This window comes from Caenorhabditis briggsae (genome assembly GCF_000004555.2).
Source record: "Caenorhabditis briggsae complete genome, chrIII, whole genome shotgun sequence".
Taxonomy (NCBI): Eukaryota; Metazoa; Nematoda; class Chromadorea; order Rhabditida; family Rhabditidae; genus Caenorhabditis; species Caenorhabditis briggsae.
The window spans coordinates 9,849,482-9,863,671 of record NC_013490.2 but is presented as its reverse complement, the minus strand read 5'-3'; the positions used below and the strand labels follow the sequence as shown (position 1 = coordinate 9,863,671).

Sequence of the window (14,190 nt, the reverse complement as noted above, 5' to 3'; positions counted from 1 at the left end):
CAGAGAGATCAGAGGGAGTTGGAAATTCAAAAAGTGCAAAACTGGAAAAAAGGGGAAAACGGATCAAATAGAGCCGGGAACATTGAAAATCAGCGATAGATAGTTAAGAAAAAAGTCATGAGTTAAAATACGGATAAGATCTAGAGAGAAAAAACTGAAGCTAAATACTTTGAACGAGGAAAATCACATGACTAGACCAATTCCAGAATCCGATGCGTTCCGAGATTCGCTTTTTAAAATTGGCTCTCCATCGTCTTCAATAGCGATAGCGAGACGCTGAGAAATCGAGCCACTCCTACTAGAAATAATCTCATCTGGAGCATAAATGACGTCATCTGCATGGTTTTCAGGGAGGCGGATGTGGCTGGTGTACATGGAAATAGTCGATCGATTCATACTATCGTCATCTGGAATTTCGGAATTTTAAAAAAGATTTTGGGATAAAGAAGGGATGGGACTTACGATGTGAGGAAGTGGAAAGTCTTTGATCTCCGTTGCTGGCTGCCATGGAAATCGGACGACTTCCGGATGCAGAAGATCGAGATCGGAATTGAACTTTTGTTCTGGAAAAAGATAATTCGTGATATTTGAAATTTGCGCACTGTCTTTCAAAGAGTTTTTGGATCTTCTGGAAGTTCCAAAAACATCTACGACCATATGTGTCAACGGGCCGATTCCAAGCGAGTATGGGTTGACTGATAACTTGCTTCAAAATCAAAATTGTGGGCAAAACAACATATCAGATGATAGAGCTTGGCTAGCTCTGCAATCTACAATAAGAATCGACTAGTATCTGATTCAGTAAACGGGTGCGGGCCGACATTTAATAGCTGGGCCGGGCAAAAATCGTCGGCTCGACGATAATGCCGGCCTGGACCATTATACCGCTTTTGAAGTCGGTCAATTCTTATTGGAGGCTGTGGAGCTCGCCGAGCTCTATCATCTGGTGTGCTGTGTTGCTCCCCATTTCAATTTTGAAGCGAGTTATCAGTCAGCTCTTAGACAAGTATGAGTTTCAGAATAAATCTTCGGAAGTTCCAAAAAACATTATAAGACCCAAATTTTCAAACTCACGGTGTGCCGAATCGACATTCCATTGGCGCTGACATAACACTAGTGACATTTGGATCATCTCCGTTTTCATATTTGAATTGCATCAAATCAAAGCTTCTCTTCATCGCCTCCTTCTCCTCTTCATCGTGAATTTGCTTCCTTCGAAGGTCTTCAATTTGTTGGACAAGGATTCTTAAACCATTTTTTTAGAATTTTAATATTTCTAAAAATCCTTTTTTTGAAACTCACTTCTCTCCATTGATCTTCTGATCCAACATCTGCTTATACTCATTTGACTTGTGCTTCCATTTGCTGATTTCCAACTCTTTCAACGGGATTTCGTCGACTTGTAGGGACAGCTAAATGGTTAGAAATAACATTTTTGGGTTTCTGAAAATCGGAACTCACATTCTGATTCTTCTGCCGCAGATCTTTCATCTCTGCAGATTTCATTTCTAGAGCAGTCTGAAGCGATGATATCTCCTTCGTCAACATCTGATTTCTATGATCACAATCGTTGGCCAGAGCTGCTTGAAGGGTCTTCTTATCAGCACTAAGTTGTTCACATTGTTTTTCAGCTTCTGCGATTTTCTCATCCAGACAAGCAACGACTTTTTGGTGTCGATTGTTCATGGCAAGGATTTCGGCTTCTCGACGGGCACGTTCGTCTTCAAGGTTTCTTTCAGACTCCTTGTTCTTTTCGGCATTCTGGAATTTTAGGCTTTTCTGTTTTGAGCAATTCTTCAAATCCCACTCACCTGAGTCTCATGAGCCTTCTGCATACTCTCGACGGTATTTGCATGATTTCGAATAACTGTAAAAACCAATAAAATGACAGGAGCCGCACCGGCAAGAACCGAAAGAAGCGATGATGACGTGGCACAGTCCTTGCTCACGAACATACAAGCACTAAATGAGAAAGCGGCGATTACTGTGGCCGCGAGAGTAGTTCGTGTGTTGAGCGAATGATGGCGCATGGAATTAAAGGAAAAGAAAGGGCTTTTGAGCGAAGAATAGTTTCTGGTGTTGAAAATGGCTAGATCGGTCGTCCGGATAAGCCCCAGAAAAAGGAAAAGAAGAAAAGAGACGCGGTTCCTTTTTGTCCGTTTCTCGCTTCTAAACAATATCTCGATCGGAATAGAGAGATGAGAAATCAGTTTGAACCGGGAGAGAGAGAGAATGGGAAGGGGAAGAACTTTCTCGATTTGGAAATGAAACCGAAAAGGAAAAAAGAAAAAAGAAGAAGCTGTTGAAATGGGGGATTTCCCGGCTAATTATTGCTATTTCCTTATGAGATTGGTGGAACATCACATGATCGTCTAGTGAGAAGAAAGTCATAATGAAGGCGCAGATGAAAACGGGTATATCTTCAGACTTAAGTATATAGAATGAACGAAAACAAGTAAGAACATAATTTCGCGTTCAATTCAAAGCTACTAAAATTTTCAAAGTGATTCCTCAAGTCTAGGTATTGATTGTCCAAAGATGAACGGCGCTATCCTGTGATTTTTATGAGTTGAATTAACTTTGACAAGCGATAGTTCAGCTCAAAGTTAATCAAATAACTTGAAATTTTCCTTTTAACGATGAATTATTTTTATTTTTGTACTACAATTTTCAGCCCAGTACAATTCTTCGGTCACATCTTATACTAGTACAAACTTTAGTCCGGGCAATTCTGTGCAACCCTGTATGCCTGTGCCACGTCATCAATAATCTTCTTATCATAATCACAACCTACCTTGTTGATTGTTACTTTTCATCTGCTCAACATCCGCTTCAAACTTCCTCCTCGCCTCATCGAGCATCTTCTTCAAATCTCCCAACTCGGACGTCTTCTTTTCTGGAAAAATAACCTTCCCTAAACTTTTTTTTTAATGATAGGATCTTACCATATTGCTCACTAATATGTCCTAATTTCTTTTCGTTAGCTTCATTCTGTTGACTCATAACTATCATAATGGCATCGAATGCTCGAATGGATTCATGCAGACGGGCGAGTTTTTCTTTCTCATCTGTAAATGGGTTTTGAATTTTCCAGCTTTCGGGGAATTGAGTGAGTCAAAAGCTACCGTATTTGCTCTAATAGAAGCTCACATGCACTTTTGACTCAATTATGTTGATTCCTGTGAAAGATATAAAAAAAACTGTCAACTGATAAAATGTTGATGCTATTATAGTGAATATTTTATCTGTTGACAAAATTTTGATATCTTTTACAGGAATCGAGATAATGGAGATCAAATGAGTGGATTGGGTAGGCTACTATTAGAGGAATTATAGTAATTCTTCAATAAATAGTATTTTCTCACCTATTGGCTTTTTTTTCTTCGTCACTGAAGACGCCGTCGACGCCTTCCGTGGCGCCTGAATCTTTCCACCAGCAAACGAAGACGTTGGGTATGTACCCTTTGGAGCTGAAGACGTCGATGGAATCGAAGATACAACTGGCTTTTTGTCCCCAGTTGATGGAGGGGACACAATGGCTTTTGTCGGTGGTTTCTTCTCTTTTTCCACTCTTTCTGAAAGAAATTGAGTTATCAAGACCCGAGAGATTCCAGCAAAAAACCTTTAGCCGGCGGAGGAGTATACAATGGTTTTCTCTCCTTTTTCACTCTCTCCACTGGTGGAGCTGGAGATGTTTTTGCCTTCGCATTGACGGTTTTTAGCGGCGTTTTTGAAATAGATCTTCGGGGGGTTTCAGTCATTTCTCCGCCTGAAATCAAATTCGGAATATCAGTAGACATAGTGTTTGGAGTAAAAGGAAGACAAAGGCACATAAATAAGAAAGGGAAGTTCTCTCCTTCTTAAACACTTTTTCATCTGTTTTATTATGAATGAATGACAAGAAACCAACTATTCTTTTTGCTTCTCTTCCTCTAAACATAGTTTTTTTATAGAAAAAACGCACCTTCTTTATTCTCCTTCTGAGGTTTTGGAGCTGGTGGTGGAAGCAATGAAACTCGACTTTTCACTTCTTTCTTTGGTTTATTTTTTTCTGCTTCGATGGATGCCTGAAAAGACGGAAAATTGGAGACAGGAAGGGGGAGGAATTCAGTTGATCTCTGGGAACTTTTAACGAATTTTCGTCCAAAAGCACAACAAATAATCTAATAGAAGCCCACCCTATACGTCCACTTTGAGCTCAATTATCTCGCTTTCTTCAAAAAGTATCAAAAACAGATTCAGGATTTCGAAGCAGATGTTCTCTGACAACGAACTGTCAAGGTTACCAATTTTTGATTCTAGATCATAGCTTCTGTATTCCAACTCACTTTCAACTGCTCCATCATCAATTGATGCTTGCTCGGTGCCTTCGCCTTGACTGGGAACTTTGGTGGTGGTGGAGGTGCTGGTAGCTCATCCTTCTTTTTTGTTGGTTTCTCAACCTTCTCTTCCATTTTCTGTTGTTTGACAGGTTGGACAGGTGGGTTCTGAAATGTTTACAATCTAAAATGAAAACAAAGATTGGTCTTCTAATTGATTAAAGGCACAGGTGGTGGCGGTGCAATTGAAACTACTGATAACCGCCGAAAGTGTTGTTATATGGCGAGGAAAACGAAAGTATGTTTTTCACTTTCAAATCAAACATCAGAAAAAGGGTATTCAGAATTTGCATAAATTATGGGGAGAAAGAGACACGCCCGTTATTCAACCTGGAGGTAAAAGAAATTCGTTTCCGAGAGAAGCGGAAAAGGAAAAAGTAATCAAAATGTTTGGATAGAGGGTTTTGAATTTACCGCAGTTTGAGGCTATGCGATTTTTAGATTCAAAATTTGTAAGTTTTAAGGTTTTTGCTTTTAAATTTCAAAAATTTGAGATTTAGAGAATTCGAGGCTCCATGATTCAAAAGACTGAAAAATGAGAATCTCAGATTTTGAGATTCTGAAGTTTTGACATTTTAAGATTTTTGCAGTTAACTAGGTTTCAAAAAAATCTAATTTTGGAATTCTGAATTTGCACTAAATCTACCGTAATAACCCTAATAGAAGCACTCCGAAACCGTCAACTTTGAGCTCATTTATCTCGATTCCTAGGAAACATATCAAAAAGTTGTCAACTAATAAAATATTGGCAATATTAAAGATAAATATTTTATCAGTTGACTATTTTTTGATTTCTTTTACAGGAACCAAGGTAATTGAGCACAAAGTTGGATGACCTTCTATTAAAGAAACCCGGTAGATTTGGTGCAAATTCAGAATTCGATTTCAGAATCGCAAAATCTCATCTGTCGGCAATACTGCAGACACCAGTCGTCAGAAATCAGACAAAAATCTCTAAAAGATCAAAAACTGGAAATTCTTCCAAACATTTTGAAATAGAAACATCTCGAACATGAATGAAATGAAAACCAAAAGTCGAATGTTCTCTTTTTTACATAGATTTTCCCACCAAGCCCTTCGTTCTGATTCCTTGTGAACGTTTCTTCCCCAAAGACTTGCCTTGTCACTTTTTGTCGTCTCTTCTTTTCTGGAATCGCTCTCCTGGGATACCATTGAACCACCCGAAGCCGCCGGCGATTGTTGTGACGTTGGAGTATCCATGTTTCCTTCAAAATGAATTCTCATCAATCATTCTTATACACTTCTTCTTAAATTTCCAAACTCACCATTTTCACGAACTTCCACTTTTGGGGTTTCCAATATAGGAGGCAGTGTGTCTTGGATGAATGGATTAGTGGGTGAGAGATTTTTCGATAAGTTCGCATTCACATCGTTTGGAATTGGCAGAGTTCTCGTCTCGACGAGAGGCGTCTCGAGTTCGTTCTCGTCTTCTATTATCGGAAGATGCTCGACGCCGATGCGCGACTCGCCGAGCACAACAGACGATTGCACTGAAAAAACTAATACATAGTATTGAAAAAAAAACCAGGGTTTTTTTCATCAAAATAAAATTCCCATGATTTAAAAATCCAGAAAGAGGGCTAAAGTGTAATTTGCTAGAAGTCTAGACAGTACCGGTCTATCAGATCTACAAAAATGTATGTTTCAGTTGATTATCAACTGAAAGTTATGTTTTTGTATATCTTAATGTCCGCTACTATGTATAAGAAAGGTCGTCCTTTCTCTTATCCCAAGCTGCCTGCGAAGGACCCTTTTATTACAGGATTCCTGCAATAAGAGGGAATCCTTCCATTTTTCCAAGCCCTTCTCTTACAATTAGGGCCTTTTTGTTAGAGGGGCCCTTCTGTTAAAGGGACCTTTCTAATACAGGCCTTAAAGTAATTTCAAAAACTCACACTGCTCTTCCCTTCGCAATGCCTCTCTATCAATATTGAACACTGATTGAACCATCGGAACACTCATCAGATCCGTATCATCGTCCATTGGTAATGGCGGCTGGAACATTTTCATTTTTTTGAAGATTTGAATTTTTAAACTCACTCCTTTTCGAACAGTGAAAGTGCAATTCGAGGTGATCATCGATTCGCCAATATCACTCCAGGACCCGTTCGAGAACTGGAAGAATATTCTTTTGAATCTTATACAACGGATTTAAAGAATTAAGCCACAAAACTATTCTAATAACTACTATTGATGCAAAAAGAGACGCGCCAGGTGTTTTTAAAGAAATCTTCTGAAGCAAGAGAGATATCAGGTAAAGAGAGAAAAAGTGCTCGGGGAGGTTGGAGAGCCCCCGTGTGAGCTCCAAGGGGCATGACAAAACACACACTTTACAACATGACCGGAATAAAAACGGATAAAAGATAAGTTTTGGAAGAAGACAGGATAAGAGAGAAAGTGTCTATTGAACAGACATTCTTTTGTAAAAAATTGAAGTGGCGAAAAAATTGAAAAGAAGAATGCGTCCCAGGGTTGTATGTATAGAATAAGAGAATTCTTCTGGCACGCATTCAGCCGTGCTATTATTGTTATTATATATACGTAGAGAGAAGGGGAGAAAATGGGCGAATGGACAGGAAGTGCAACAACTTGACCACTCGGATTTCGTGGGAAAACTTTGGGCTTTTTGGGATTTTTGGATTTTGTGGTAGAAATCTTGTTGAGTTGTATGGGTAAACAAACAAATAAGGTTTTTGAATACTATTCAATTTTGAAATTGTTTTAAAATTGAATTTGTATACATATTGGCATAAAGTATACGACCAAAGGGATCATAAACCATTGTCCCTCTAGGTAAAATCGAAAGTATACAATTTTTGTTGACCAGTGGGAAGGGGGAGATTGGATTATGTGGATAATCCGCAGACGAATTGTTTAGAAGGTTAGTTTTTTAGATGGATCTGATCCTTAAATACCGGGAAAATAGGATTTCTGGTTTCGATTATTTCAAAAAAAGACTACCGTGGACACTCTAGGCCACCCAAACCGCCAAATTCGAGCTCAATTATCTGAGTTCCTGTAAAAGATATCAAACGTGTTCAACAAAGAAACTGTTTATCGTACAATTATTAAGTTGTCCGGAAAGCAATCGATATTTTTTGAGCACAAATTTTATACATTCTTGTCGATCGATTTTCGTTTTCTATTTTTTGTTTTGACAATCGTCAACTCATGCTCAACAAAAATTGTCAGTTTGTTTCAAAAAATCTCAGTCCTTGGCCGAGAGCCTCACCATCATAACCGTTGATGTTTGAGGCTGTCGTTTTTTCGGGTTTCTCCAGGAGAATCCGATGTCGAAAAATATGCTCCGTAATTGGTAACAATTCACTTTAGTATGCTGTATTGCGACTTCGGCTCAATCGCCTTTGGAACGGCAATTATTCAATTGAAGGCAAACCCACCCATTTTCAAGTTTCGATGCCCATATCCAGAAAGGACTGGAAGCTGAGCCGAGACTCACTGTTTGTGAAGTGTCTTCTACTCTCGGTCTACCTACTATAAACGAACATTCGATGGGATCCATTATCTTGTGTCAGGAAACTATAAAGGGTGTCTGTAGATTAAAGAAAACAGAAAGCGTCAGTAGGTCAAGGTTTGCCAAACTCCAGGAATCAATCACAAAAGGGAAATTCGTGAAAAAGGGAGATGTTGATCATTTGGTGGAATTTTGAAGTGTGATCTTCAGAGAGATTTCTCCCAGTTGTGCGACCGTTACAACGGACAAGTACTGTCACAAAATGCAAAAAGTATTCAATGCGTATCGTGCTCTGTGCTAGAAGCGGACACATTTGTTCTGCTTCGCGATAATGCGCACCTGCACACGACTTTGGCCACCCGCCAAAAAATTCAAGGTCAAGATATCAAAATACTCGGTTACTCATCATATAGTCCAGACCTCGCTCTAACAGAATTTCATTTACTGAGCTCGCTTCAGAATGGTTAACATGGCAAGAACTTCGATAGAAGTTCGGACCTAAAATCGTATATGGATGCCTTCTTCGAGCAACAGCCACCCGCGTTCTAGGCGAGAGACATTGAGCATCTACCAAAACGTTGACAGGGTGTGATGGAACATTATGGAAAATATATTAATTACTGAAAAGATTTTCCGAATGAATAAACTTCTTCCGAAAATATGCTCAAAAATATCGATTACTTTCCGGACAACCTAATAATATCAAAAATAATTTATCAGTTACATCTTTTTATATCTTTTACAGGTACCGAGAGATATGGGCTCAAAGATGACAGTTAAAAAAAGAGGGGGGGGGGTTCTATTAGAGTGTTACCGTAACTTTGAGAACGTGTAAAGGAGACTTGGTTTTTTGATTTTCAGAAAACGGCTGAAAAAAGCTGGAAAAATTATGTTTCGAGCTGATAAAAATACCCTCCAGTGAAATCTTTGCTTGAAATTTGGAAATTTAGGAAAAGAAGCTACCGTAAGACTATAATAGATCAGCCCCCACACTGTCAACTTTGAGCCCATATATCTCGGTTCCTGTGAAAGATAACAAAAAGTGGTCAATTTCCAATATGTTTATCACAACATCAAAACTACTTTGTCCGTCCCCTTCTTCCCTTAAAGACCGTAGCGATCGCGCACCCCCATTTTTGAAATTTATGTATAAATTTTCTTAGAAAAATCCTAACTATATTAATTTCCGTCCGTTTCCGATTATTCTTTTTTTAATCGATAGGAAATTTTTCTGGTTATTCGGATACCAGAAATCGTCAAAAATTATATTGTTTGGACAAAGATATGATGGAAAACGTACGAGTGGTTTGAGTTTTTTTTGCCGTTTTTTCAGGTTTTCTTGCTTTTTCTGCCGAACTAGGACCTAAATCAAAAATCCGGCTTAGTACTTTTGTGCGTAATTTGATTGGCTATGATATGAAAAAAAAACAGCATTTGATTTCCTTAAAAAATGAAAAAGCCTTAGGGTTTTAAATGAAATGTTCGAAATTTCGAGAATCAAGCTTCCACCACTTGGTACGCGAGAGCCATGGATTTATTAGACTTGTTGTCTCCCTGAATCTGATTTCACTCCGATACAAATTTTGCATATTACAGGGCCGAAGACCCTCTCTGGTCTGTTTGACCTGCGCGAGCGGAGCGAACGAAGAGAGAACAGACTGAACATGAAATCAACTGATTCCGTAAAGCCAGGGCCGAAGGCCCTGCATCTAATTCCACCTGATTGCGCGGCATAGCCGTGCCTAGCAGAGTCGGCCGTAGGCCGAGGACGCTAGTCAGTTGACAACTTTTCTATGTCTTTGACAGGAATCGAGAAAAATAGGTTCAAAGTTGAAAGTTAGATATTACAGGTGTTACGGTAGTTCAGAGGTGGTCCATTTCCAAATTGCATATTTCTTTGAGGAGATTTTCACGAAAAATCATAGCAAAGAAAAATTCAATTTTTAATGTTTCAGAAATTACGATTATTCATAGGCATTTTACAATTCTGGTGAAAACTGCAAAGTCTCAAAAGTGAAAAAGTTGATTGAAGCAAGATCGCTCTATAACTTTTCTATTCGATAGCAATAACAATGATGACTCATGAGATTTAAAAAACCGAAATTGCAGTTCTTAATATTTCAAAACACAACACGACATGCCATGCTTCCAATTTACACACTTCACAAATTCACAAAACACGTCACAGATCCACTTTTTTGGCGTGCCTGTGACTAACCATCGAACCGTCCATCATATCCGAAAACATGGACATTTGCATTGGATCAGTCTCCGGCGGGCGGCACTGTTTTGGAATTGTAATGGGTTTAGTACCAGAGGATGAAATATAAACCGAAGTGGACATCACATCGTCTTCCGGTTTACGCCCTTGGGTTAGCGGATTGCGTAATTGGAGAGCCGGAAGAGCAGATCGTGAGAGACGCTGTATAGGGGAAGAGAAGAGGGTTGAGTGAATGGATGAGGAGAGAGAATGTTAGAAGGTGTAGAAAGGAAACAATTAAGGACTTACGTTTGATGGATTCGGTGGCGGTTGCTGTTTCGGACGTTCATCCGCATCGAGAGTCACTCGGAATATTGGAGCAAATATTCCATGCTGCGGAGTCGCGATAAAATAAGAAACACCTGAAAAGTGGGATAGAAAAAATAGAGAAGTGGATAAGAACCTTGAAAGGATCCATCATGTTTTCCGTTAGGTTCCAGTAATTCGATTCCACAGAATAATCCTTCTTTCCCGTGAATTGGTCCAACATATCTTAGGAATCCTTTTCCAACATTTACCACATCCACAAGACGTCCGATATCATGGGCTGTGACCACTTCTTGAGGATTGTCCGCCTGAAATGGAAAGAGAAAAAATGAGGAAGGGAAGTGAAGGGAATCGGGGGAAAAGAGAAAGTGATGTTCGGAAGTATTGGCATCTGGGGAGGAAGTGAATAGATTAGTGAGAATTGTCTGCGTTTTTGTTGTTTTTGGTAGGTTTGAAAATTCACGACAACTCCTTGAATTTCCACTGACAATGTTAACGGGGAAGAATTTAATTTTGACAGTAAAATGGCAAATTTTTGGCAGTGTGGATACCGTATAACCTATAATACACCCGAACACTCAATTTTGAACTCAATTATCTCGATTTTGGTGAAAAATATAGGAAATTCGCCAACGGGTAAAATAATGCTGATATTATGATGAACAATTTATCAATTGACCAATGTTTCATATCTTTCACAAAACTCGAGATAATTGAGCTCAAAATTGACTGTTTTGGTAGGCTTAAATTAGAGGAAGTACAGTATATTGTTTGTTTGGCTTTCTTATAGAATTTTCCAGACTTTTCGAAAACTCTGTATCGCTTCTCCTAGTTTTCGAAGTAGGCCATTTTCTCAAAAAATTTTAAAAATATATGACTTTTATGTGGTGAAATTTACCGTAAATACTCTAATAGAATGACCCTCCCCTCTCTCCCAAGTTTTCAACTTTGTGCCCATATATCTTGGTCCATGTGAAAGATATCAAAAAGTGGTCAACGATTAAAATGTTTATCATAATATTAAAACTATTTTGTCACTTGGCAAAACTTTGATATCTCTCATAGGAACCGAGATAATTCAGCTCAAAGTGCACAGGGTGGACTTCTATTAGTGAATTCACGGTAGTTATTCCAGATTCCTCAAGTAAAAAATACTGTCATTTTTTCAAAAACAATTTTCCACCAAAAAGTTCATTTTCGGATGAAGGAAAAATTACTTGCTTGTTCCCATACTAACTTGTATTATTATCACATGTTCAAAAACCATCAACCTGTCAGATTTTTTTTTATCACCTAGATCTCATGATTTCTTTGTTCTGGTTGAGAAGCAAAGTGAGAAACCAGACACCTGATGAAAATTTTGAGAGAACAAAAAATCTACATTTGGTTCCTACCACTTCAAAAAACCAGTCTTTTCATGTTGTTTTTTTCAGTACCCTTTTTTTTAAATACTATTATTTTCAAATCAATCCCATTCTGAACTTTCGAAATTGATCTATATTTTTATGCTAATCGGAGAGGATTATGTACTTTTATTGATAAGCAAAACTATGATAAAAGATTTGACCACTCAAAAATTTTGAAAAACTTTCAGACAAAATATTCAAAAGTTCAAATTCACTCACCGTTCCCAAGTGTGATTTGTTCATTGCAGTAGACGTCGTCGTCGTGACGTCTGAAGAATTGAAAAATAGTTGAAACAATGATAAAAAAGAAACAAAGGACGACAAAAACAGAGAGAGAGAGAGAGAGAGAGAGAGAGAGAGAGAGAGAGAGAGAGAGAAAAAGAAGCGATATCATTGAAATGTGATAAGGAAGAAAAAGGACAAGAATTCGAAGTGACACACTCACAGACTGACAGCATAAAACTATAGGAACCATTTCTTTCCCGAATTTTTACGATATGACCGTAAATCAAAAAAGAATTCGAACTTTAAAAGAGAATCGAGACACATATAAAACAGCAATCTAGAACTATAAAATGGACTGTCGAAACGGAGACATAGACAAAAAAAGAAAAAAAAGAAAGCAGCAAATAAAAAAAAAAAGGGAAATGGAGAATTAGAGAATAGAGAATTAAATTGAATTGGTGAATGGATGAGTGGATACGGGAAATCGTATATAGTCAGAAATTTTCGATGAGGAAGGGCTGCTAGAAAAAAAAAACCGTTTTGAAAAAGAGATAGAAACTGGTTGGTCAGCTGACTGGACAGAAGGTAATAAGTGAGCAGGTTTGGGTTTCAAAGTTCTATTTTTTGAAAATTGAGAATCATTTGGAATCTGCAGATTTCAGGATTCAGAAAGCTTCAATGTTCAAATTATAAGATTATAAAGTTTCGATAGTTTGAGGTTTTGAGATTCTAGTCGGAAACCTTTCAGTTCTCACAGTATTAAAATTGCAAGACCCTGAAAACCGGAACGATTCAAAGATTTGAATTTTTTGGAAAATCAGAAATTCAGATTTTGAGATCCTGGAATAAAGTTGTAGCTAGCGTTACCAATACAAAAGCGAATAAAAAGAAAAGTAACGATGGAATCTAGAAATTTTTGAGTTAATCAAAAACCAGAAGGCTTGAAAACTTTAGTATGTCATACTGGAAATACTCTAATAAGAGCCTACCCAAGCAGTCAACTTCGAGCTTAATTATCTCGATTCCTATGAGGGATATAAAAATTTTGTCAATTGATAAAATATTATTGATAACATGGCTAATACTTCATCAGTTGATAATTTTTTATATCTCTTATAGGAACTGAGATATGTGAGCTCACAGTTCATACTTCTTTGAGAGCATTTACAATATTTACGCTCGAACACCAATAGAACATTTAATTCAGAAAGAAAATATTTCCCAGTCCAGCAAACCGATTCTCTAATTTCCTTCGTTCTCCTTTTTCCAATTTCCGTCTTAATTCACCAAACAAAAAACCATCTACTTTTACTATTTCACAAAAAGTTCGTTGCTCGTCCGCCCTCCCAAAAAGAAACTCAAATATTTAATTTGGTTGTCTCTTTTCGCTCCCAACAGAAGAAAAGAAACACATAATAACTAGATGGTAGAAAGTGAGTGAGAGAGAGAGAGAGAGAGAGAGAGAGAGAGAGAGAGAGAGAGAGAGAGAGAGAGAGAGAGAGAGAGAGAGAGAGAGAGAGAGAGAGAGAGAGAGAGAGAGAGAGAGAGAGAGAGAGAGAGAGAGAGAGAGAGAGAGAGAGAGAGAGAGAGAGAGAGAGAGAGAGAGAGAGAGAGAGAGAGAGAGAGAGAGAGAGAGAGAGAGAGAGAGAGAGAGAGAGAGAGAGAGCGTGTTTATAAAGGAGGCCACCTAATGAAAAAGTGCGGATATACATGTGTTTAGGGAGAAGAAGATGCAGAACGATCGGAAATTCATGAGCAATGTGCATTCCTTCCGCGCGGAAGGGCACTAAATGAGAGATGAGAGGATTAGAGGGGCGGAAAAGAGAAGAAGAAGCTTATGTTGAAGAAGAAAGTGAGTAGATTGTTATCTGTATGAAATGGAGAGTTGAAATACATAGTAAAAGGCGTTTCTAGAATCTATGTGACATAATAAAGATTAATGACAGAGAACAAAAGAAAAGTCGTGTCAGAAGTAGATCACTGTTACCATTAACACTCTAATAGAGCGCCACCAATACCCCCAACTTTGAGCCCATTTATCTCATTCCCCGCAGAAGGTATCAAAAAGTGATCCACTGGAAAAATATGTTAGATATTATTATAAACATTTTATTAGTTGATAACCTTTTGATATCTTCTACAGGAAATCGGATATAT

General features: G+C 38.1%; 2 protein-coding genes across 2 annotated transcripts; both read right to left on the bottom strand.

Annotated features, from left to right (window-relative positions):
- Positions 1-183: 183 nt before the first annotated feature.
- On the bottom strand, positions 184-12,051 carry CBG10142 (the record flags this gene model as incomplete). Its single annotated transcript, XM_045244294.1, has 19 exons — positions 184-407; positions 463-563; positions 1,075-1,245; positions 1,303-1,412; positions 1,462-1,761; positions 1,812-1,867; positions 2,795-2,896; positions 2,946-3,068; positions 3,366-3,575; positions 3,623-3,769; positions 3,965-4,067; positions 4,329-4,487; positions 5,499-5,605; positions 5,666-5,890; positions 6,296-6,515; positions 10,079-10,297; positions 10,385-10,497; positions 10,539-10,710; positions 12,028-12,051. 19 exons carry the CDS (start codon positions 12,049-12,051, stop codon positions 184-186), a joined length of 2,886 nt encoding a protein of 961 aa, XP_045094209.1.
- Positions 12,052-12,527: 476 nt separating this feature from the next.
- On the bottom strand, positions 12,528-13,745 carry CBG10141 (the record flags this gene model as incomplete). Its single annotated transcript, XM_002641744.1, has 2 exons — positions 12,528-12,554; positions 13,446-13,745. 2 exons carry the CDS (start codon positions 13,743-13,745, stop codon positions 12,528-12,530), a joined length of 327 nt encoding a protein of 108 aa, XP_002641790.1.
- Between the last annotated feature and the right edge of the window lie 445 nt (positions 13,746-14,190).